General features: G+C 34.0%; 1 protein-coding gene across 1 annotated transcript in view; it reads left to right on the top strand.

The window, feature by feature from the left end:
* Nucleotides 1-25,178, top strand: part of SHOC2 (SHOC2 leucine rich repeat scaffold protein) — a 92,157-nt gene extending 66,979 nt beyond the window's left edge. Inside the window, exons 4-9 of the mRNA XM_080822660.1 lie at nt 10,078-10,208; nt 14,556-14,744; nt 18,575-18,697; nt 20,980-21,117; nt 21,436-21,553; nt 23,109-25,178. Coding sequence (XP_080678786.1) covers nt 10,078-10,208; nt 14,556-14,744; nt 18,575-18,697; nt 20,980-21,117; nt 21,436-21,553; nt 23,109-23,317 — 908 coding nt within the window. The 3' untranslated portion in view covers nt 23,318-25,178. The remainder of the gene's footprint in view (nt 1-10,077; nt 10,209-14,555; nt 14,745-18,574; nt 18,698-20,979; nt 21,118-21,435; nt 21,554-23,108) is intronic.
* Nucleotides 25,179-26,371: the final 1,193 nt, after the last annotated feature.

Genomic DNA, 26,371 nt, shown 5'->3' with positions numbered 1-26,371 from the left:
TGAAGGCAGAGGCTTTAACCCACTGAGCCACCCAGGCCCCCCCACTCACTTTATTCTTGAGCAAACTTAATCATTTATGTTTTTCAAGGAATGGATCCATTTCATTTGTCACATTTAATAGGCATAAAATTGTTTATAATATTTCCATATTATTTTGATATCTATAGAACCTGTCATAATGTCACTTCTCTCATTCCTGGTATCAGTAACTTAGATTTTTTTTTTTAACTGTCTGGTTAGAATTGTGTCAATTTAATTGATTATCTCTAAATTTTACTGACTTTCTGTATTGTTTCTCTGACTTTTATTTCATTGATTTCCACTTTGACCTTTATTTTTTCCCTTTGTGTTTTGAGTTTTATTTTTTAGTTTCTTATGGTGGAAGCTTAGAGGTCATTGATGTGAATTTTTTGTTTTTTGTTTTTTCATGAGTTTTCTTGAATGACATATCAACATATTTAGTTTGTGTTGTATGTTCTTACATTGAAGATTTTATCTCATGTGTGCATTTAGTGCTATAAATTTCCCCTTATGTACTGCTTTAGTAGCATTTCACCAATCCTAATATATTGTGTTTTTCTTCTGTTCAGAATACTTTCTAATTTACTTTTCTTTTGCTGAGTAGAGTGACATAGGTGAGGCAACCAGTGCATTTATTCTACTACCTATCCTTTTTTGTCTTTTTTTTCCCCTCCTAATTTTTGTCAGATGACACTTGTTGGGACATGTGACATTTATGGTATATCTTGTTACACTGATCTGTAGTTGTTTTTCTTCTTAATGTTCATCAACAGTCCTGTGTTGTCGTAATTGCCCCAGTCATCTTTGGGTAGGCTCAAGTCAGTCTTAACAGTAGTTTTCTCAGAAATGGTTCATAAATAAATAGTTCCCTAGTTATAGAATGTTTGTAACTTTTGTACTTCAACAGTTTGGATGGATATAAAAATCATTGGGTCCAGCTTTGTTTCCTTAAGCATCTTAGTAAAACTAAGACATGGTTGTACTGTCTTCTGGCATTGGATGTACCAAAAGTATGAAGCCAGTCCAATTTTTTCCCATTGTGACTTAATATTTTGGCCTGGCCACCCAGAGTACTTTCCTTTATTTCTGAAATTTAAGAACTCCATTATGTTTCTCAGTGTTGATTTTTCAGAGTCCATTTCCCTGGAATACTCTGAGCCAATCAAAATATAGGTTTAATTTTGATAGTTTTATATAGTTTATATACTTTTTATAGTTTTCTTGAATTACATAGACACACTTAGCTTCTGCTGTATGTTCTTACATTGCAAGACATGTCTGTAAGTTTGCTTATTTTGAATAACAAACTAGTTACAACAGTAAAGGGAAAAGAATAATGCATAATCTTTTCTTTTATAGAAACATCATTTTTTAAAAAGATTTTATTTATTTATTTGACAGAGATCACAAGTAGGCAGAGAGAGAGAGGAAGGGAAGCAGGCTCCCTGCTGAGCAGAAGTTTTGGAAAGAAAAATAAAGTTTGTTTACTACAAATCAGATGGAACCAAAATTAAAGATGCTTGAAATGTTATAAAGTTAATATAATTTTTTAATATTTTATTTATTTATTTGACACAGAGAGATCACAAGTAGGCAGAAAGGCAGGCAGAGAGAGAGAAGGGAAGCAGGCTCCCCGCTGAGCAGAGAGCCCGATGCGGGACTCGATCCCAGGACCCTGAGATCATCACCTGAGCCAAAGGCAGAGGCTTAACCCACTGAGCCGCCCAGGTGCCCCTAAAGTTAATATTCTTATCCCTGCCACCAATGCTTAGTCACTGTGTATTTCTTATGATATTATTGATGCTGAACACTTTATTGCTCCTTAAGTGTATCAGTCAAGTTCTAGCCTCAGGGCCTTTATACTTTTTGGTCTGTCTGCTCAGGACTCTTTATCCTAAATACCCACATAATTTTCTGTACTCTTTCAGCTGATCAAATGGATATATACAGGGCATCGTTATTAGTCAGCGCTGTTCTTTCTTTCAAATAGTCCAGCAGTATTTTGTTTAATGTTTTATGCATGTGTCTGTATTTGTGTTGTGTCAAATAATAATGAAATGGGGATGAAATTAGAGTGCAAAAATGAATAGCCCTGGCAAACAGAGAAGTATAGGTGGTGGTTGTGGGTGATAAAGATCTTCCATTTACGAGGACTAGAGTCACAGTCTTTTGGATTCACTTCCTCTGACAAAGGGTCACTTTTTCATGTATCCTTCTTTCTCCTGGCTTTCTTAATTTTATATATCTCTCCTGCCAGAATTACTGTATTTTAAGTATGTTTATTAATATGAAAGCATTTAGCTTCATTATTAATCTGTTTTGGTTAAGGTGTTATCTCAGAATAACATAAATGCCTGGCTTCTAGAACATTCTGCATGATCAGATTACAAATATGTATTGGAAATTTAAAATACAGTAATTCTGGCAGGAGAGATATATAAAATTAAGAAAGCCAGGAGAAAGAAGGATACATGAAAAAGTGACCCTTTGTCAGAGGAAGTGAATCCAAAAGACTGTGACTCTAGTCCTCGTAAATGGAAGATCTTTATCACCCACAACCACCACCTATACTTCTCTGTTTGCCAGGGCTATTCATTTTTGCACTCTAATTTCATCCCCATTTCATTATTATTTGACACAACACAAATACAGACACATGCATAAAACATTAAACAAAATACTGCTGGACTATTTGAAAGAAAGAACAGCGCTGACTAATAACGATGCCCTGTATATATCCATTTGATCAGCTGAAAGAGTACAGAAAATTATGTGGGTATTTAGGATAAAGAGTCCTGAGCAGACAGACCAAAAAGTATAAAGGCCCTGAGGCTAGAACTTGACTGATACACTTAAGGAGCAATAAAGTGTTCAGCATCAATAATATCATAAGAAATACACAGTGACTAAGCATTGGTGGCAGGGATAAGAATATTAACTTTAGGGGCACCTGGGCGGCTCAGTGGGTTAAGCCTCTGCCTTTGGCTCAGGTGATGATCTCAGGGTCCTGGGATCGAGTCCCGCATCGGGCTCTCTGCTCAGCGGGGAGCCTGCTTCCCTTCTCTCTCTCTGCCTGCCTTTCTGCCTACTTGTGATCTCTCTGTGTCAAATAAATAAATAAAATATTAAAAAATTATATTAACTTTATAACATTTCAAGCATCTTTAATTTTGGTTCCATCTGATTTGTAGTAAACAAACTTTATTTTTCTTTCCAAAACTTCTGCTCAGCAGGGAGCCTGCTTCCCTTCCTCTCTCTCTCTGCCTACTTGTGATCTCTGTCAAATAAATAAATAAAATCTTTTTAAAAAATGATGTTTCTATAAAAGAAAAGATTATGCATTATTCTTTTCCCTTTACTGTTGTAACTAGTTTGTTATTCAAAATAAGCAAACTTACAGACATGTCTTGCAATGTAAGAACATACAGCAGAAGCTAAGTGTGTCTATGTAATTCAAGAAAACTATAAAAAGTATATAAACTATATAAAACTATCAAAATAAGGACTGAAACATTAACAATAAGAAAATTATAAATATTTCTTTTTACATGCTTTGGGTAGTTGTCAACAAATGGAGTATTTATAGCTGTTAATCCAAATAATGGCAGTGAATAATACTTATTGAAGTTTTTAATAATATTGTCATTTATCATAAACCATGTATATTAAAAATTCTTTTGCCTTTTCCATCTCTCTCATCCCCAGTATTTTGATTGTATAGCAGAAGGTTGAGATTTGGTGAGAAATTCAAACATTTGAGTCTTAGTCTGTTACAAATCACGTCTTAATTGATTGACCTTTGAGATTCTCCTTCTCATTTATCAGAGAAGAGAAATTCACCCGAAACACTTAGTGGTGAACTTTATTGGAATATAATTCTCCTGATATTTTTCCTGTTTTTTCCTGTTCTACTTCTTGAAAAGTATAACTTTAAAAAAAAAATCCACATCTATCCTGCACAGTTGATATAAGTCCTACAGCAGCTGCCCTACTCGCCTTTCCCTGGACTTAAAGAAACTTGCTGTAAACTCACAGTTGAAATGAGATCTTTTAACTGTCACCTGATAATCAAGTTTTCCAAAAATCACTTTATTTCCTTGCCTTTTCTTTTTTCTTATAAGTAGACTGAGATGTTTTTACCCCTTTCTTTATTTAACACAAACACTCTTAGAGTAGTTTCTCACTCCTTGGCTCAGTACTCACTGCCATTTACATCCAGGCTGAGCAGTGCTAGGATCACTGACAGCTTACAGGATGTGGAGAAGTGGCAGAAGGAAGTAGGGAGGGGACAGCTGGTTGTAGTTAAGTGAGAGAGTACTTCAAAACATATTTATAGTTTCTCTGACTTAACCGTTAGTCTACCCTGTTGAATAAAACGTATATTCTCTTTCATGTAAATATTTTCTAATTCAAGAGTCAGTTATGAACGAAAGAAAAATATTAAACTTCATTACAGCAGTCATTTTGTTTCAAACTATGAACTTGGTATGTTAAATCTCCTGTGATCTGTGGTGATTTTATGAAACTATGGGTGGGAGGGGGGAGGTTAGAGGTCTCAAGTAGGAAAAACTTTTGTTTTCTATTTCTTCTTAAATGAGATAAAGAGAGAAATCTGCAGTAAGAGCTTGCCTTCAAGGCTGGAGCACAGAACAATTCACAGAGGTCTTTTGTTGCGCTGGGCTCTGAAGAAATGATACGGTAATTATGGTTATATCAACAAGTAGAGTTTTAGTAATTAGGTTTTAGGTAATTACAGTTCAGATTCATGTAACAACTTTACTAGTTTTCTTTTTAATGGTGGCATTCTTTTAGGTTTTTGACATTTAAGAATTTTTATATTGCTTGCTTTTCAGTTTGCTTTCAGTTTTTTGGTTCAGTGTTTCTGGGAAAAAAAAATACCGTTGACATTATTTTCATTGTTAGAGCTATGTTCCTGTTCTGTTGATTTTTTTTTTTTTTTGCTACTTTGTTAAAATAAAATTAAGATCATTTGAGTTGAGTTTCACTCAAGTTATACTGAATTAACCTAAAGATGCTGATTATATTTGCTGAAATTGAAAGCATCTAATTTTAATTCATAGCCATTTGATGTTGCTGTAATTTAAAAATCTGACAGCATAAGAAGGCAAGCTGTCAGAGCAGAGCACAGAACAACTTACAGTCAAAGTTAAGCACTTAAAAGCTAAATGCCAGTGAGTGGCAGTGATCAACCTACATTTATACACAGAAGCTCAGCAATGTTGATTTTATTTCTTAGTCACATAGCTCAACATTAAAGCAAGCCATGGCTTGATTTCTAGGTTGCAGTTTAGTTTATGATAGAACCAATCACTGAAAGAAAATGTCACACTTCTGATGTCCAAAATGTCACACTTCTGATGTCCAGCTTTTTTCCTTGCACAAGAGAATTTGGGTATTTTATCCTTAATTTTTTTCACCTCTTTTATTTTGTCGAGAGACATGGATTTTGGCAAAATGTGGATGACTTAACGTGCCGTGCTCTCAGTAAAGTGATAAGAGCTTTGCACACGTGAGTTTCTCATCAGAATAGCATATTCTCCTAGATTGCATTTTTTTTTAAAGATTTTATTTATTTATTTGATAGACAGAGATCACAATTAGTCAGAGAGGCAGGCAGAGAGAGAGGAGGAAGCAGGTTCCCTGCCGAGCAGAGAGCCCGATGCGGGGCTCGATCCCAGGACCCTGGGATCACGACCTGAGCCGAAGGCAGAGGCCTTAACCCACTGAGCCACCCAGGTGCCCCTAGATTGCATTTTTTAAAGTTCAATTTCTACCACACCCAAAAAAAGGAGGTGGGGAGAAGGAAAAAGTTTAGGAAAGATGGAGGTACTATTTTTGTTTAAATAACCACTAATTTTAGTACTAGATAAAGTCATGTGGCAGTTTCACTACATTTTTTTCATGTAATTTTTAAATTCTAGAAACCTATTCTGATTTTAACAGTGAGAAGTTCAAGAGTTATTTTGCTTTTGGAAGAGAAATTTTGGGAATCTGTTCTATTTGTTGGGCTTTTGAGTTGATAAGTAATTAGAATTTGTTATACTAATCTTTGTTATTAGAGAAAGCTGTTAGGTTTTGATGAGAATAAATCATGTTTAAAATACTGTATTTGTGTACTGCTCTGCTCTAAACAGTGACTGAATGAGAGATGTCAGTTCGAGCAAAAATATGGGGTCTTTGTGCTACTCCTTTGGCAGATTGCAGAGACTCCTTGGTAAATGCTTCAGCCATTTTATTACATTGAATCAGGCTTCTTCCATAGGGTAAGCAGTGGTATGAAGGAAAGAAAGGAATGGTCTGTCTTCCGTTCCCCCTCCCCCCCACTAAGGTTGACTGCCTTTTCTGTCTTCAACTTCATACAGCAAATTAAAATTTTACCATAAGATTTTTGAAGTTCTTTAAAATCAGATATTATCACTGCTTGTAGGAAAATGTCCACCATTACCAGCCTTGTTGTAGCTATAGTGGGCATGGGATAGGCAAATAATAAAATATTGATTTCTTCCTTCCCTCCCTATTTTAAAATGAGAATGGGTCAAAGAAAAGCACCTCATACAGTTTTAAGAGTAAACATTTTGTTCCTAATGGAGAGAAGGACAAATAGTGAAAATGCTTTAGCTTCTGCAGTTAATTAAGAAAATGTGAATGAATGCCTGCTGTGGGGCTTAGCACTGAAACATTCTCTGGAGTGATAGAAATATATAAGGTTTCTTACTTAAAGGGTTTTCAGCCTGTTGGGGGAAGGTTACTAATCCATGAAATGACTGACAACATAAAAACAAGTATAATTAGATGCCATTTTATAGTGAAAACAATACGCAGTCATGAGTCCGATTTATAGGGAGATCCATGAGATCTTGATAGAATGGCCAGGGAAGGCTTCACGAACAAGTGTGTTGGACTCAGTATGGAATAAAAATGCTTTCCATCAGCACAGTAGTATGGACAGATAGCCTGGGAGTAAGAATGAACATACACTTCTGTGTCAAGAGGTGGCAAGCTACCTGGAGCACAGTCCGTGAAGATCTTGAAGAATGATTACTTGTTGCAAGGAGCCAGCTGAGTTTGATCCTAGTTTTGCCATTAACTTAGGTGGTGGCTTTGATAAGTCTCTTCACATTATCTTACGCTGGAGTCTGTGCTTATTACTCTCAGATGGCTCTTATTATAAGCTGCTTCTTAGGTGTTTCTTCATCTCTCTCTCTCTTTTTTTAAACATATTTTATTTATTTATTTGACAGAGAACACAAGTAGGCAGAGAGGCAGGCAGAGAGAAAGAGAGGAGGAAGCAGGCTCCCTGCCTAGCAGAGAGCCCGATGCGGGACTCGATCCCAGGACCCTGAGATCATGACCTGAGCTGAAGGCAGAGGCCTAACCCACTGAGCCACCCAGGCGCCCTCATCTCTTTTTTTTAATCAGGGTGCTTGTTTAAGAATTCAAACCACCGTGCTCTGTTTTTTCATAATTTAGCTCGTATCTACACTTTATGGAGAAGATAAGCCTCACAATGTAAAATGTCTGAATGTTCTTACCTCTATGTTAGTATAAAACGTCTCCACGATGTAAAATATTCATTCAAAAAGAGAATGGTATAAAGATATTGCAGTCTTTTAAATTAAAATGACTTCATAATGAGACTTTTTCTTTATCAAAATGTTTTTAAATGGCAAAGCTGTAGAAAATTAGGAAAAAGACAAGTTCACAGAAAAAAAAATTATCTTCCATAATTCTACCATGCAGAGATAACTTAGTTTGAATGTTTTCTTTCCATTCTTTTCTACTTGTTTTTTTTTAATTATTGAGATCATACCAAATGCATAATTTTTCTTTTCTTTTTTCACTTAACATCATAGTCTTTCATATCTTAAAATTTTTTGTAACATAATTTTATAGGTATAAAATATAGTAGGGTACAGACATATACTACAGATTAAAGTCATGTTTTGAATGTATGTACTAGTCATTGTGCTACATATCTTACACATGTTGTATTTAACCCTTAGACAACCCTATCAAGTATTTGGTATCCCCACTTTATGGATGAGGAAATAGATTCCGTTAAGTAACTTGCCCCGAGTCACATAGATAACACAGAATTCTTTGTCTCTGACACTGTGGTGTCTCCAGTTTAAATAGTTCTTCATATATCCTTGAATAAATGGGTGGTCGCTGTTTTTTTTTTGGTTTTTTTTTTTTTTGCCACTACAAGTATGAATATAATTGTACTTCACCATAAAGCAGATTATTTTATTTTCTGCAAACCCAACTTTTAAGAAATATTTGTATCATATTCAGTGTCATAGTGCAGTGATAACAATGTTCTTGCCCTTACTTCTAATCTCTAAATTCTTTGGGGCTTTGGAAAATCATCTAATCCTCAGCTTGTTTTTCCCCCCTCTGAAATTGACGTATTTTACCAGAATGTAATTAGAAAGATTTAGTGAAACATCCTTCATTAATTTAGAAAGCATTTTTTTCTTTTCTTTCTTTAAGATTTTACTTATTTGACAGAGCAAGCGAGCACAAGTAGGCAGAGTGGCAGGCAGAGGAAGAGGGAGAGCCAGACTTTCCACTGAGGAGGGAGCCCAACGTGGGGCTCGGTCCCAGGACCCTGGGATCATCACCTGAGCCAAAGGCAGCCACTTAACTGACTGAGCCACCCCGGCGCCCCAGTTTAGAAAGCATTTTAAATACAAAATTAACTTGTCTTTGCTAAGTGATAGTTTTTATTGTTGCCTTTAAATTCAGTTTTCTGCCTAATGGAGTCTTACTTAAACAGAACCAGCAAACTCTTGGCCCAGTTTCCAGACACTATCATAAGAAAGTAATGTAAATTAAAATAGTATACCTCTGGAATAATTCCAATTACAATTCCTACAGGAATTGAAATGTTTGCTAAGTTTTTCTGCATTATAGCTGGCTATACTTATGGTATTTAATTATCAGAATATTTTCATTATCAATGACGAATTTTTGCCTTGCAGTTTCCAGACACTATCATAAGAAAGTAATGTAAATTAAAATAGTACACCTCTGGAATAATTCCAATTACAATTCCTACAGGAATTGAAATGTTTGCTAAGTTTTTCTGCATTATAGCTGGCTGTACTTATGGTATTTAATTATCAGGATATTTTCATTATCAATGACGAATTTTTGCCTTGCAGTTTCCAGACACTATTATACGAAAGTAATGTAAATTAAAATAGTACACCTCTGGAATAATTCCAATTACAATTCCTACAGGAATTGAAATGTTTGCTAAGTTTTTCTGCATTATAGCTGGCTATACTTATGGTATTTAATTATCAGAATATTTTCATTATCAATGACGAATTTTTGCCTTGAAGATGTAAAGAGTAAAAATTAGCTTGATTTAGTGATTTCTTATAACTTGAATCACTGATTTCTTCAGCAAGAGGGAAAGATGCAGATGAATAACTAGATAGGATTATGAGGCATAGTGACTGCCCTTCTAGGGTTTCAAGGCTTAATTTATGCTATAAGCTAATAAATACTTTCTGTAAGTATTGTAGTGGTGTTACATCTAAGAAAGAAAGTTATTCAGCAACTTTTTGAAAAATGATCAAAGCAAAAATAAAGAAATGAGCAAACTTCAGAAAGATGGTGAAAGTTCGGGTGCCTAGGTGGCTCAGTAGGTTAAGCCTCTGCCTTTGGCTCAGGTCCGGCTGTCTGCTCAGGGGGGAGCCTGCTTCCCCTCTCTCTCTGCCTGCCTCTCTGCCTACTTGTGATCTCTCTCTCCCTCTATTCAATAAATAAATAAAATCTTTAAAAAAAGAGAGAAAGATGATAAAAGTTAAAAGACATCACAATATTTGTCTCCAAAAGTTAAGTGTGACACAAGCATCTACATCCGTAATTCTTTAACGCTGGTAATATTGTTTAATTTAAAACTAGAGGCTGGCTACACTACATGTGATGTTTAAACCTGATACCAGCAGTTGTAATTTGAAGTCAGAAAAGAAATTAACAAGTTTATCAGATTAAAAAAAATTCCTTTTTTTGTGTTCACAGGAAACCTGTCCAGTTTAAGTCGTCTTGGTCTGAGATACAACAGACTGTCAGCAATACCCAGATCACTGGCAAAATGCAGTGCCCTTGAAGAGCTAAATTTAGAGAACAATAACATTTCTGCTCTACCAGAGGTGAGAGGTGGTAAATTTTTACAGCTGGGTGGATAATTTGATTATTGAGATCGTTTAAATAATGAATATACTACGGACATTTAGCCACCACTAAAATAAATACTCCAGGGAAGAGAGAATAGGTATGATTGTAGGAACATACTAATTTTTTCTTTGTTTTGTGTATAGAAAGGAGAAACCAGAGTGAGAAATTAGTTTGCTACATTCCCATTGTAATCATCATGTAAATCTTTCTCACATCATTTTGGAACTGACAGTAGCAGCTATTAAGGAAAAGTTGTATGGTTGGTTTTAAAACTCAACTACCCCACCCAATTCAGTTATTTAAAAAAGTGCTGTAGAAAATATGGTTCACGAAAAGAATAAGCTATATAGAACACACTATTTATTAATCATGTTAATATTAGCTGTAACACTAATATGATCCAGATTATTACTCTGTTTATACAATAATATTAAAGCTTATTAAGCATATACCAGTCACCAAAATTTGTTACTTCTTAACACATTATTTTTAATTTGGGTTTTGTTCTATAAAAAAATATTTTTGTTTATTTTGGGCAGAATGCAGTACTCTTTTATTTTATTCTTTTGCTACATATTATTATTTTAGCATACCCACAACTTGTATGTTTGCTTACGGTTATTCAAGCATTATGTCTTACTGTATTATTCTAACAAAAGAATGGACTTGTGGCTTACTGATTGAGTTTTGCAAAACGTCTTTTTTTCTAATAGTCAAAAATGCTTTTTATAAGTGACTTTATTTCTAGTTTTTCTGTGTGTGTGTGTGTGTGTGTATTTGAATTAAAAATAAAGGTGCTTGGCGATTCACAGACCTGTACCCCTGGGGCTAATAATACATTATATGTTAATAAAGATATTAAAAGGAAAAAAAATAAAGGTACTTTGGGCAAATGTTTTTAGATACGATTTATAAAGAACAGTTTGAGTATATAAAGCTATAGACTTGTAGCAGTTAGTTTATAAAATAAATGTATATGATTCATTTGTTACTTTAGGGATATGGAAAAAAGTACCTATTAATTTTGCTTCTCTTATTCTGGGTGTTTGGGTTTTTAGAAAACCTTTGATCAGAGTACAAAAACCAGTTTTTCAGGACTGTATTTGCTAAGATGGACCAGTTCACTAAAACTGCTATGACGGTATCTCACCTGCAGTTTAAACGGGATTAGGAATAGAATCCACAGATTGTAGAGATAACCCTGACAACTAGACTGTCTGGATTTTTGTCTTTCTTTGCTAGTGGTCATTTAGAATGGTAAAAATAGGTGGGGTTCTATTGTTTAAAGTCATCTCCTTTTATAACAGTAATTAGCACAATAATTAGACCTTACTGGGATTTTTTTTAGGTGTGATTTGTGAGTTTAAGTAAAATTGACTGCTTTTACAATGTCAGGCTGAACATAAAGATTGGGTGTATATTAAATTTCAAGAAGTGAGAAAATTTAAAACTTATTTTTATATCTAATTATCAGTGAAGGAAAACTAATAGTTATTGGGTACCTCAGGATACAGACATTGTGCTAATTAGTTTCATATATAATATTTTGTGACTAAAATTAATCAAGATTTATTTTTAGTAAAAGAATTATAAAGAAGACAGCTCTCTTCAGTCTGGCTGTGGAAGAAATGTCTGTGTGTGTGTGTGCACAATGTGTATGTGTTTTCATTCCCACATGCACGTATTTAAAGTGGCCTTTTTTCAGATGGAGAAGGTATGGGGGAAGCCCTTGATTGGTCCGGTCCAAATCTGGGAAAGGATTAAGTCTTATTTAAAAGGAGTCTGTGTGCTTTGGAAACAGCATATTCCTAATGCAAATATGTAATTATCTGCATTTATAATAAGCACAATAAGGAAAACAACAAAATCCATTAGACAGCACTTACTAGACATTCAAGCTGGGTTAGGCATGCACAATCAGGAAAGTGGTTTTCAATTGGGGTTCATTGCTGAAATCAGAGCTGGCAAAATGACCATAGAGTTTTTTGTGTTTTTTGATGACTATCTGAAAATGGACTAGTTTTAATGTAGACACATAGAAGGAAAAGGAATTTATTAAATTTAAGTACATATGGTCAAGGTGTAAGGCTAGGGATTCTACATGGATTATCCCATTTGAATCTTCACTATAATTGTATTGATTATTGGGGTATTATCAAATAGGAAGGGTAATAAGACTTAAGATACGTTATATTGTTAGGCAGAGTTGTACCTTATTTTCCTAAGAGTACTGTAAGAAATATACTGATTGTCTAATTCACCAAAGGCCACGTAACTGGTAAGTGGAAGACCTAGGATGGGGATCCAGATGTGTCTGACTTTAAGGAATTGATAAGCAACTTCATAGCTTCATTATATGCCCTAAGAGTGAAAGGTTGGAGAGTTGCCTTGTTGTTGCCTCTTTTCAGATTTCTGCAGTTTTTTTCAAAGAATGTCAGTAAAGTTAGCTACATGTAAGAATAATAAAAAAAATTTTTACCATGAGACTCAAAATTTCATGTACTTTCAGTAAAGTAGGATGTAGGCATTTTTCCAGAATTGACTGCCAGGCAAAGTGTTCTCAGCACTCTTACCTGAGCTCTTCCTTTTATCTGTGTACATCAGTAGACAAATGTTGAAAGCTTCTTAACGTTCAGCATAAAGAACAAGTTTCAGTTCACCATATAATTATACCTTCAATTACATAGTTACTTCATTCTTTCAGCTGGTCCTACGAATCGACTGACACCTCAAGTACTGAGTCTTCAGTTTCCTCCTGGTATACAACTGATATTTGAACATTATTTAAAATATACACACATACATACCTCACACAGCTTGTTTCCTCTCTGATTGGGTCTTCAATCCAAAATGTTTCTTCTACTTCTCTGAATATTTAAATTTTTTTTCATCCTTCAAGATCTAGCTCACTCTCAGTCTCCTTCCTGCTTTTCCAGTTACTCTAGTATTTCTTCTTTTCTTTAAATTTAGAGAAGGGACTCAAAATTTAAGCACTTATTATATGCTAGAGATGTAAACCTACTTATGTATTTTATCTCTTTAAAATGTCTTCACTACAGTTTAACAAAACAAGGCATCATCATTTTACAAATGAACAGATTAAAGTTTGGAGAAATAGTTTGCCTAAAGTCACAAGCCACTGAAAAATAGAGCTAGGATTCAGAGTTGTTTTATAGCCTATACCAGTGTTTCTCAAACATTAGTGCGCATACAAATCACTTGGGAATCTTGTTAAGATTCATATCAATTCGGTAGGAGTAGGACCGAAAGGTCTACATTTCTAACAAGCTAATGTTCTTCCTTCAAGCAGACTTAGAAAAGCAAGAGCATATTACATATAATTTATTAGTGATTATATACAGTTATGTGTTGTTTTCTTTTTCCCATCTTTGTGCTTTATTTCTCTAAATAGGTTTTAGTCATTTTAATGGCAGAGGTTTTTTTGTAATACCTAAGCTCTAGCACTGTGGTTACATGGTGGGAGGCTGAAGTGAGGGGATATGGTGGTAGTATCTGCAGTAAATACTTGTTTGATAGATGCATATTTCCCTCTGAAATCTTACCATATGGAAAAACACTACTACATAATATCAGGAAGTGTTATTATCTTCTGAATTTAATATTCTTTAAAGGAGCCATTAAATTACTGAATAACAGCTTACTCTGAGTCAGTATTATGTTAATCTTAATAATAATTTAGAGGATAATTAACTCGGACCTGAATAGGATTGGTCACATAGCAAGTGGCAGAGCCAGGACTCAGACTCAGGACTGTGTGATGCCAAAGATTCTGCTCTATAAGGTTCTCAAACTGGCCACTCGAGATACCTCTTACCCTCAGGCATATTTTCTTTATAGAGTGTTTTTTTTTTGGTGCTTTGTTTTTTAGAGGGGGGAAATGAGGGAGGGGCAGAAGGAGAGAGAGAGAATCCCAAGCAGGCTCCACAGTCAACATGGCTCAGTCTCATGACCCTGAAATCATGACCTGAGCCAAAATCAAGAGACACTTAACTGACTAAGCCACCCAGGTCCCCCTTCTTTATAGTGTTCTATATAAGCTAAAGCCAAGGAATAAAAATCAGATTTTATATGAGTTTTTCTGTTTCCTATAAAATCTGGAAATCTGTTTGTTTCATATTCCTATATGGCAATAGTGAGCTGAGTAGTGACTGTCCTCCCTGTAAGGCATCACGGAGCTAGCCCAACAATGAGTCTCTTTGATTTGTTACCTGAAGGCCCTTCGAGGCATTTGTGACTACTGCTCTGTATTCTATGGAATAATCTTGTTACAGTTCTAATTCGTATGTTTATTTTGTTTACAGAGTCTTTTATCAAGTCTTGTGAAACTGAATAGTTTGACCTTAGCTAGAAATTGCTTCCAGTTATACCCAGTAGGTGGTCCATCTCAGTTTTCCACCATCTATTCCCTGAACATGGAACACAATCGAATCAACAAAATCCCATTTGGAATTTTCTCCAGAGCAAAAGTATTAAGTAAGCTGAATATGAAGGTAAGCCTCTCTTTGTTTTGAGGGGGAGAAAAGCTGCTATTATTAGTACTTATACTAATATTTGTGTTTTCTTTATTAGTATGGAGAGCACTTGTTACTTGCTGATGGAGTCTAAACTGATAATGATACATCAGGACAATTTGTATTAGATAACAGTTATCTTAGAGCCATGCATGCTCTTAGCACTTTATCCTGAAGAAATAATCATAAATATCCATGAAAGCGTAGTTGTAGGGATATTTACTATAGAATTTTCTATTTAATTGGTACCAACCTAACAAAGGTTTCATTTTTTAATAGTGTATCTTTGATACACTGTTAATACTATGAAGTCATTAAAAATAATACTCAAGGTTAGAAGAATATTAATACCAGTTGAAACATTCTCTATTTAGTAGGAAAAAGTTAAAGCATGCAAGATTGTTAAAGCATCCACACAGTTTTTAAAAACTGTTCTTAATGTGCTTAAATATATTAAGTATCTATAGATTTATATGTGTATATAGCCAGAATTTATTAGAGTATGTTTATCTTTAAATACCATAATTATTTTAAGGATGATCTTTTTTATTGAGGAATAATTGATATAACATTATATTAGTTTCAGTTGTACAACATAATATTCAATATTTGTATATTGGAAAATGATCACCACACTAAGTCTAGTTAATATCCATCACCATACATAGTTACAGAATATTTTTTCTTGTGATGACAATTTAAGATTTACTCTCCTAACAACTTTTAGATATGTGATACGGTATTATTAACTATAGTTGCCATGCTGTATCTTACACCCCCATGACTGACTTATTTAATATCTGGAAAGTTTATACTGTTGGATTCCCTTTACCCAGTTTGCCACCTCCTAACCTTTACCTCTGGCAACCATCAATCTTTTCTTTTTATCTTTGAGCTTGGTGTTTGTTTTGATTCCATCTGTAAGAGGTATTTGTCTTTCTCCATCTGACTTATTTCACTGAGCATGCTGCTCTGAGAGTCCATTCACATTGTCACAAACAAAATGTAATTTTTTATGGCTTAATACTGTCCTCTGTGTGTGTGTGTACTGAAATTTCTTTATCCCTTCATTCACCCGTGAACACTTAGGTTGCTTCCATATCTTGGCTGCTTTAAATAATGCTGCGATGAACATGGGGGTGCATATATGTTTTTGAGTTAGTGTTTTCATTTTCTTCAGATAAATACCAAGGAGTGGGATTGCTGAATTGTATGCTAGTTCTGTTTTTAATATTTTGAGGAACCTTTATACTGTTTTCTATAGTGGCTGCACCCATTTACATTCCCACCAACAGTGCACAAAGGCCCCCCCCTCTTTTTTTTTAGTATCTTCACCAGCATTTGTTATTTCTTGTCTTTTAGAGAACAGCCATTCTGACAGGTATGAGGTGATAGCTCATTGTGGTTTTGATTTGCATTTCCCTGATGATTAGTGATGTTAAGCATCTTTTCATGTGCTTGTTGACCATTTATCTGTATGTCATCTTTGGGAAAATGTTTGAATCCTCTGCCTATTTTTTATTTTATTAACATACAGTGTATTTGCTTCGGGGGTACAGGTCTATAAATCATCAGTCTTAACACAGTTCACAGCACTCAGCACATACCTTCCCCAATGTCCATAACCCAGCCACCTTATCCCTACCGCCCCCCCCCCAAGCAACCCTCAGTTTGTTTCCTGAGATTAAGAGTCTCTTATGGTTTGTCTCCCTCCCCAGTCCCATCTCATTTCATTTTTTTCCCTCCCTTCCCCCCAGAACTCCCCACTGTGCCTCTCAAATTCCTCATATCAGAGAGAGCATATGATCATTGTCTTTCTCTGATTGACTTATTTCACTCAGCTTAATGCCCTCTAGTTCTATCCATGCTGTTGCAAATGGCAAGATTTCAGGGTTTTTTGATGGCTGCATAGTATTTGCTGTTGAGTTATAGGAGTTCTTCATATATTTTGGATATTAACCCCTTATCAGATATATAATTTGCAAATGTTTTCTTCTGATGGGTGATCTTTAGTTTCTTCTTGCATATCTGTATTCTCTATAGTGAATGAGTTTCACATTTGTAATAAGGAAAAAGGAGAAAGAAATGAAACCTGATTTTTTCCAGTGATTTTGTTTATAGTGAACAAACTTTAGGCCCAGAGGTAAAAAGTAAATTGGCCATATAGCTAATTTGTGGCTGAGGTGTAGGAATCCAGGGGACATAGATCTCCTGCTTCTAGGTGTAAGTGTTCTATTGTATTATACTAAAGGCTTTTATCTTTGATGAACTATTTCAACATAATTGTGGGTCTTTATGAACTATAGTCTAAATGTAGAATTTATTGATTCTATGTATACTTGTAAATATATGTATCTTTTATGATAATTCTTCAGAGGTATGTAATAAGTGAATTAGTGGGAATTCAAGATAATCTTACATAATCTTAAACAGGTATAAAATTATTGTTCATCATTTCAGTTATATGAGATTTAGTAGTGGTAATTGTGTTTATTCTGAATGTTCTGTTTGTAATAAGAGTCTTGGAACACAGTAGTCCAGGTGTTCGTTAGTTTTTTGCATTTGGTGATACATTTTTATGGATATGATGTTACTTTAACATTAGCTTGGAAAGGCTTGTTTTCAGTGAAATAAAACTTTGCCTAGAGCTTTGCCTTAATTTTTCTTCAATAGCATGACAGCTGTTTAATAAAATTTTTTTTGAAAGAAGTCAAAATGAAACCTGATATTTTCCTCCTCATAAACACCAATAGTAAATTTTTTTTAATGAAAATGCTTTATCAAGCTACTAGTTACCAGTAGATAGTAAGTTTGTGTTATAATGAATAGGTAGTAAATGTAAATATTATAATAAAAGAAAAACTTGGTTTTCAAATGGATGTTTGCTACTTGGAATTAATCTTACCAATTATTTTGTGTAAAATGAGACAAGTAATCCATGTGTATTGCAGAAAAATTTAAAAATACAAATGAACAAAAAGGACATAAAATAATCCTACCACTTGAGGTAGCATCACTGTTAACACATTGGCATACATCAGGGGTACTGATGGTCCTCTTTTGATACAAATAGCTCCCAACAAATACACTGTGGTAAGAGTTGTTATTGATGAAAATGTATTTTATATGTAGATTTGAGGAAGCAGGAAGAAAAATAGTCAATATATATTTCACAATTTTTTCTGCATGTAGCTATATTTAATTTTTAAACAAAATTGGATCATATTGTTTCATCATCTGTTTTTAGTATTCAATGAGAAATGTATTTTTGCCATCTCTTACGGATTTTTAAAGTAAAATTGGGGCTACTATAAGTTAGTGTTTTAATGATTTAATTTGCTATCTTCTTAAGATTTTTTTCCTCTCCTCCTTTTTTGCTCAGTGTCTCTAGAATTGTGTTTCTCTGATTTCCTCATGGGCTGTAATTCAGTATTTCTTCTTCCATTGTGCTCATGAGCATCCACATTTTATTCCATGATTTCTGTATATTATTGTGAAATGGGGAAAACCTGTTTTTCACCGGGACCTTTGAAATCTCAATTGTTGGTCTGTATAGTATAGTTTTCTGTATCCAGTATGGATAGTCACATAAGTAACAAACTTCTAATTTAACTTCAAAATAAAAAGGTTAAACTAGTTCGGAGGCTTAGATTTTTCATTGCTTTTTCATTTTTTATTTGGGTATCAAAAAGGGGAATTAGGTTTTATGCTTAATTAAGAATTTTCTTTCCAAAGAGAGGTATATGTATATGAAGCTTTTTGTTTTTATCATTCTACTGTGGTTACTTACTTCTTTTTGTCTTTGCCAGGACAATCAGTTGACATCACTTCCCTTGGATTTTGGAACTTGGACCAGTATGGTAGAATTGAATTTAGCCACCAATCAGCTCACAAAGATTCCTGAGGATGTGTCTGGTCTTGTTTCTCTTGAGGTGAGTATAAAAGAGCATTTATTTAGAACTCCTTAGATTCTTCTGCATTCATCTTGCTTATAAAGTTTCCAGTTAAAATAAGCAATTTCTACTGGAGGAAGATCATAATTAGAAGTGTTAGAGCTCTCTTAAACATACAACTGTATTAGGATGATGAGGTATTAACTTAATCTGGGCTCAGTGCTTCTGAATTACTCTTGCCCACTAAAAGTTAGTAGGTTTGAGTGCTATAAAGTGTCTTTAAAAGAAATGTCTTTACAATTTAGCATCTTTTAGAACATAGTTTTTCCCTTAACTCTATTTAGGAATCCTGCACTAATGTCTACCAGAATGATTATGGAGTCCTTAGACTGGCGATGAGGACCTTTCATATGATCTGGCCCACTTTTACATCCTAATTACCTAGTATGCTCTTATTTAACCAATTAGATATTTTCTTTGTTGGGAATTTGTGCATGTTTCTAGCTCTATATACATTTGATCTTTTGTTTTAAGATTTTATTTATTTATCTGGCAGAGAGGGAGAAGGGAGCACAAGCAGGGGGAGCAGCAGCAGGCAGAGGAAGAAGGAGAAGTAAGCTTCCCACTGGGCAGGGAGCCCGATGTAGGGCTCCATCCCAGGATGCCAGGATTATGACCTGAGCCAAGGCTTACCCTCAACCGACTGAGCCACCCAGGCACCGCTGTACATTTAGTCTTACTATTCTCAGTATCTAGAGTATCCTCTTCTCATTCCTTTTTTTCCTTTTAAATTATTTTCCGTAATTAAAGATCCATCTTATTGTCCCCTCCTTAGTGAAGGATGAATTCTCCAGCTTCTGAGTCCCTGGAATGTTTGTCCTTTTTATGAAAAAGCTTACTAATATATATTTTTATGTTTGTTTTTTTTTTTTTAAGATTTTATTTATTTATTTGAGAGAGAGAAAGAGTGAGAGAGAACATGAGAGCAGAGAGGGTCAGAGGGAGAAGCAGACTCCCGGCAGAGCTGGGAGCCTGATGTGGGACTTGATCCCAGGACTCTGGGATCATGACCTGAGCCAAAGGCAGTCACTTAACCCAACTGAGCCACCCAGGCAACCTAAATATATATTTTAAAAAGTTTCCTTTGTATCCATGTTTTCTTAAAATCTAATTTCTTTTTAAAATTATTTTATTTAGTAAGGTCAAATAGTATGTATAGTGGTGAAAAGCATGAATTCTGAACGAAGACAGATCTGGGTACAATTCCACTTTTATCTCTATTTATGGATTTAACTCGACCAAGCTTCAATTTCCTCAGCTGTGAAATGAAGATGATAGTATTTTCCTCAGAAGATTGGAGTTGGGATTAAATGTGAAAATGCAGACAATGCATTTAGTGCCTTGCAAGTAGTAGTGCGATAGCTACTGGGTTTTTCTGGTCTTGTTATGTATGTTTATTTTATTATAGGTGGTATCACTTTGCAGGGAAAAAAGTGGGCAGAAAACATCAACTAGAATCTTATGTAGGTCTTTCCATTCAGTGCTCTTTTCCACTGTCCCCATACTCGGTGTTATCTTCATAATACCGCCACCACCACCGTAATTTCTCTGGGAACAGGGACTGTCTTTCTCAACTACTTTTTTCCCCTCTTCAGTATATTAGAGGATGGCTTGCAATATAATAAATATACCATAAATAATAACTATTGTGTATTGAAATAGGCAGTTTAGAAATCATTACCTCCCTAAAAGTGATGGTTTGTAAGGGGTTTTGAATAAATAAGTGGTTTCCTATCAGATACACATTGGTAACCACTCAGTATCAAAATACCATTAACTATATGAATTTTAATGCAAGTAGTTAATTTTACATTTTATTTGTTATGGGTAAAATTAAACTTTTGCTTTCATTAGTTTTGACTTCAGTTAAATCTTTTATTTCCAATAGCTATGGTGATTTTTTTTAAGAATAGTAAGTTGAATGTTTTATGTTATATAGTGAACATTGCTCTTAATATTCACTCTTTGGGGGGTGCCTGGGTGGCTCAGTGGGTTAGGCCCCTGCCTTCAGCTCAAGTCATGATCTCAGGGTCCTGGGATCCAGCCCCACATCAGGGGAGTCTCCTTCTCCCCGTCTCTCAGCCTGTCTCTCTGCCTACTTATGATCTCTCTCTCTCTCTCTCAAATAAATAAATAACATCTTTAAAAATATATATATTCACTCTTTGGAAAATCAGCAGTTTAATAAATTTTAAGCCACCCAATGGTAATATATAATTCCATTTCATGAATTACCAAACACTATCAATAATTTCTCTTAGGTTCTAATATTATCAAACAATCTTCTAAAGAAGCTTCCCCATGGTCTTGGAAACCTTAGGAAGTTAAGAGAATTGGATCTGGAGGAGAACAAATTGGAATCCTTGCCAAATGAAATTGCTTACCTTAAGGATTTACAGGTAAAACATTATCCTGGTGATTCTATAGTTATATGACTAAAGCTTTGGGGGTACATTCCAAACTGCACATTTTTCTTAAGAATTTGATATAATTCTTTAATTAGAGATTTTTTATTTTAGCATTAGAGCTCAGTTTTATGTTTGCTTTTCACTTGCTAACAAACGATATACTTTGAAAGTAAAATTTATTGAGTGATTCTTACCTAATCTAATTTACCTATTAATTTATCTTATCAGCTTAGTAGATACATTATTTTAAATTTATATCAGTAGTAGGAAATCCATGTGTAACTATCTTTTATTTTGTTAATCTTTTAGAAATTAGTCTTGACAAACAACCAGTTGACCACCCTTCCCAGAGGCATTGGTCACCTTACCAATCTCACACATCTAGGCCTTGGAGAGAACCTACTCACTCATCTTCCTGAAGAAATTGGTATGAACCATTTGGATGCTTGACTGTACTAATTTGCTCTCATGTGTTCAAACAGTATTTCAGATAAATAGGACAAATATGTTTTTGTCACCTAATGTTACCTCAGAGTCAAGATTCTCTTTCTCTCTTTCAAATAGAGCTCCAAGTATTTGGTTGGTTGGTCGGATGGTTGGTTTTGGTTAGGTTTCCTCATGGGATGTTAGAGTTAATACTGCATTTGAGAATATTTTGACCTACTTCCATTTCCAATATGTTTAACCTTATTTTAGATGAGTTATTTTATATTTCTTCCGTTTAAAAATTACACAAGCTTGAATTAAACTAGTAATGTCTTATGCCAAAAGAACATTTCTTCTTGAGGTTTTAGGATTAATTTTACTATTTGATTAAATTACTATTTAACAGTATCTTGAAATGTTTTCAGTGTTTCATATAATCAATGTGACTACCTTGAATTTTAGTCAGTGCAAGTTGTAACCCCATTTTACAAAGAGAATTATCAATTGAGGTTACATTGTAGTTCTTAAATTAGTAATTCCATATATTATGTTCTTCCATCTATATCATGCTGTTTCAGAGACCCTTTAGATTAGTGGTTAAGAATGGGTTTAGAGTTATAATGTAAGTTATACTTTAATTTAAAAAAACGGTTTTGGGGTAAGATATATAATTCAAAATCTGGCCATGCTGCTTATTGGCTTTATGACTTTGGGTAACATATGGAAACTCCCTAAGCTTCAAGTTTTCTACTTGTGTAAAGTAAGAATAATAATAGTAACTTCTCATAGTTAAAATCTTAAATGTAAACATCCATTACCTGATAGCCATTATTTTCGTTAGTCTTCTAACGAAATATCACAACCAGTATTAAATATCACAAGTTTTGAAGTTTAAAAATTAGAAAACATGGGAGGCACCTTCATTTCTAGTATGTTTATTCATCTGGCCTCATTTGATTGCAGGAGACATTGCCTAGAAAGTGTGAATATCCTGAGACAGTCTAAGATAATTTTTTAAGATTATTACGTAAGTTGATTTTTTGGCTTATTGCCAAATATGTGATAACTCTCTCAGTGAAAGATTTATACGAAGGTAACAAAAATCTTTCCGTATGAGAAATTTATTTAAAAAAGAGATTATCACATTGTTTATAACAGGAAAGTGATTGTAGGCACCAGTTTACAATAAACTTACTTCTGGAGTTTTGAAAAAATACATACCAATGCCAAGCTGTCCCAAACAAAATCTTTGGACTTGAAGCATGTGTATTTAAAAAAAACCTGAAACTTGAAAACTCACCATAAAGGAAGAAATTCCAATTTAATTGGTATGGAACATGACCTGGACATCAGAGTTCTTTAGATCAGCCCCACTTGATTTGAATATGCAATAAAATTGGGAGATCCATCGTTGTAGAGTTTTAAAACGAAGAGAATAAGAGTCAGTGTGTATTCAGTATATATAATGCCCAGGATAGTATCATGCCCAACTGAAATTCTAAAATAGTAACTGATTTTTTAAAAAAATAGTAATTGATTTGATTTTTTTTAAACAGGTACACTGGAGAACCTAGAAGAACTGTATTTGAATGACAACCCCAATCTACATAGCCTTCCCTTTGAGCTGGCTCTTTGCAGCAAGCTTTCAATCATGAGTATTGAGAACTGTCCACTCAGTCACCTTCCACCTCAGATTGTTGCTGGGGGTCCTTCTTTTATCATTCAGTTCCTAAAGATGCAGGGTCCATATCGTGCCATGGTCTGATACAAATCTGCTGGTCCCACACACTGTTCAAAAATAGACTGCCATTAATGTTTCATATCTATATCTGTATCTATTTATGTAGATATTGATATATTTGGCAGATTTATAAAGACTGCATTATGTGTTTCTGCTAATAGAGGAATCATAGCCATTTAGATTTTTTTTAATTCTGTACAAAAAGCTTATATAAGTTTTCTTTGCTGAACTTGATGGATGTTTTTCTGTTGTGTAATATGATACGCCAGTTTGCTAAAAACATTTGCCAACAAATTATGAAGTTATTAAATTTAAGGGCCAGAGGTAGTATAGTTAGATATACTTTCTCTTAGCAAAAAATGGACAATTTTGTTGCAACTTTTTATATACATTTTCCCCTTACCAGTTGTCAGATCATTGTAGTATTATAGGCCCTAAAGGTAGAATTTTTCTTTAACTTATTTTGAAATTTGAGATTTAAATTTTATATATTGTTTACAGTCAGAGTAAATCACTGGATTTTGTTTGTTTGTTTGTTTGATTTGCTCTGTTTTAATCAGTGAAATCTAGTTTATATCCTCTGCTAAAGAATTTGCATCAGCTGGTTTAAATATTAAAAGATATTTGCTTGTTGAAACAACTGGCAAGTGAAAAGATACAGTCAAAAATTCTAGAATTCTTTTAATTGTGTTTCTCTGATCAATTGTAAAGCAAAATACATGAAGTGAGTCTTTAGGTTGGGGGAGGGTATTGAGATCTTTTCTAGTATAAATATCTTGTTTGGGGAAACAGAAACTTATAGTATGGAAGAGTTTTCACTCCTGAAAGTTGCAGAATGACAAAAACTAACAGAATAATTTGGCAAAAAAACAAAAAACCCACATAAACACACACACATTCTATATATGTATATACAATGCTATATAGATATGTATTTATTATATCATAAACTACAATAGGTAACTTTAAGGATTTCTCCCTAGCCTTGTACAATGAAATGAATGTTTTTCTTTGAACACTGCAATATATGTATGTTTCAAGGTTATTTAACAGTGTACTATGGTTTTATATCTTGACTTGCCTTGTACATCTCAGTTCTGGAATATCTGCGTCTAAGCACAATATCTTCACACTGTGCTATATTGCTGCTGAACTAAATGCACTTTTCCCCACATTTGGGGCACTGGCTTCAAACAATTCAGTTCAGTACCATTGATTTTAATCTCATCTTTCCTTTCTTGGTAGCTGTTAATACAATTACGGAAAAGAGGCACATTGTATAGAAGCCATTGATAGTTCAGTGGAAATTCTGTAAGATGTGCATGTGCTATTTGATATGTTTTCTTTTGCTTTACTGCTTTTAAGGCTAGCAGTACTGTAAGTGTGTGCCCGTTAGACAGTAATCTTACTTTTGGTAGTGTCATTCTAAGTCCATTAATTATTAAAGAGACAGAGCAAGTGCATTCTAGATACCATCCTAGAAAACATTTCCCATATAATGAATGTTATGTGTAATTAAGTATTGCTGCTTGGTTTTCTTTTTTTTTCCCCTCCATTTGGGTGGGCATTGTGTTTTAAATAAAACCATTTTTTAATTGAAGCTCTATTAAAATGGAAATTTGGAGTGTTTTCCTTTTTCTGGCACTCACAATCAGGACTTAGTTTGAGATCGAACCTGGATTCATAATTGGCAATTTTTTAAGGAGCAAGTAAGAAATGGAAGGCAGGTGAAGATATAAAACCCTAGAATGCTTAAATGTGCTGTAAAACTATTGTAGATGTCACTGGATTTTACCAAGTAATATCCTTTCTTCTTTTTTTCCGTCTACTGTGGCTTTTCAGTTAAAATTTTGTTTATAAAAGGAATTTGTTTATTACAGCTCTATATATCTATGTGTATGTGTTTTTTTTAAATATCATATCCAGTTGTGTTTATATATAAAAATGATAGAACTTGAACTTTCAAAGCAGTAAACTAATTTTTTGTGTGAGAAAAAAAGGTTATTGTTTCTTAAAAATGAAAATAGATTTGGTTTTTGAAACATTTTGGTTCCCCTACCTTCATTTATGTTAGTCTGCAACAGAAATGCAGAAGGATCACACTCTTAACAAGTCATGTTACAGGCAAACCGTATATAGCTGAGGACTGTAAAATTTTTTTAAGAAGTATAAAACATATGTCCTTTTTATGGCTGCCACCTTGTAAAAGCCCTTGAATTTCATTAGTTCTAGTAAGAAACTAAAATGGACTCTTAATTGGGATATCCTTGTGAAATCAAGAAATTTAATATTTAAACAGGGTTTGAATATATTAAGGGATATTGTTGAATGACTGTGAGCTAATTACTTTTCCTCAAACTGCAGTAGGACTAATTGGCATATCCAGACATTTTCCTTTCTTTTGAAGAAATCAGGTTTAGTTGCTCAATAAATAAGGATCAATAAATTAAAAAAAAAAAAAAGCAGTGTTGTAGAATGTTACATGGAAAATTGCTCTAAACTTTGCTTTTGTTAATATATCATGGTATCAAAACCGCAAAGACAATGTTAGTCCTTTTGTGGTAATATAGTACTTTTTAAATCCTGTATGATTATTTCATACAGAAAGAAATTATGCTGCATAATTTATGGATTAATGGATACATATGAATACAAGATAGAAACTCTTGAAGAAAATACACATAAAACATTTATTTGTACTTATATTCAAAGGTGGGTGATAAATTGGAATGAGCTCCAAAAATGTAATTGCATATTTCTAATTTATCTCATTGTAAAGCCTGAGTCATTTAAAGTGGATAAATGGTTATACGTCACAATTTATGTAGTCTTTCTGTGATAACTTTTGTTACAACTTTTGCTTTTCATGTCAGTTATTGCTAGGCCATGCATACTGAGTCCAAATTTCAGATCACAAAATTATGATTGTTAACAATCAGCAATATTGGGTTGTGGTTAAAATGTATAAAATGGGACATTTTGAAATGGAAAAGGAGCACTAACAGTCATTATGTTGGGCAAAACAGCCATACATCAGAACTGCCTCTGGAAAACCAAGGTTATATGGTTATTCTTGTA

This window comes from Martes martes (genome assembly GCF_963455335.1).
Source record: "Martes martes genome assembly, chromosome: 14".
Lineage (NCBI taxonomy): Eukaryota > Metazoa > Chordata > Mammalia > Carnivora > Mustelidae > Martes > Martes martes.
Note: the sequence above shows the minus strand (reverse complement) of the source record. Positions and strands in the feature narration are given on the sequence as shown.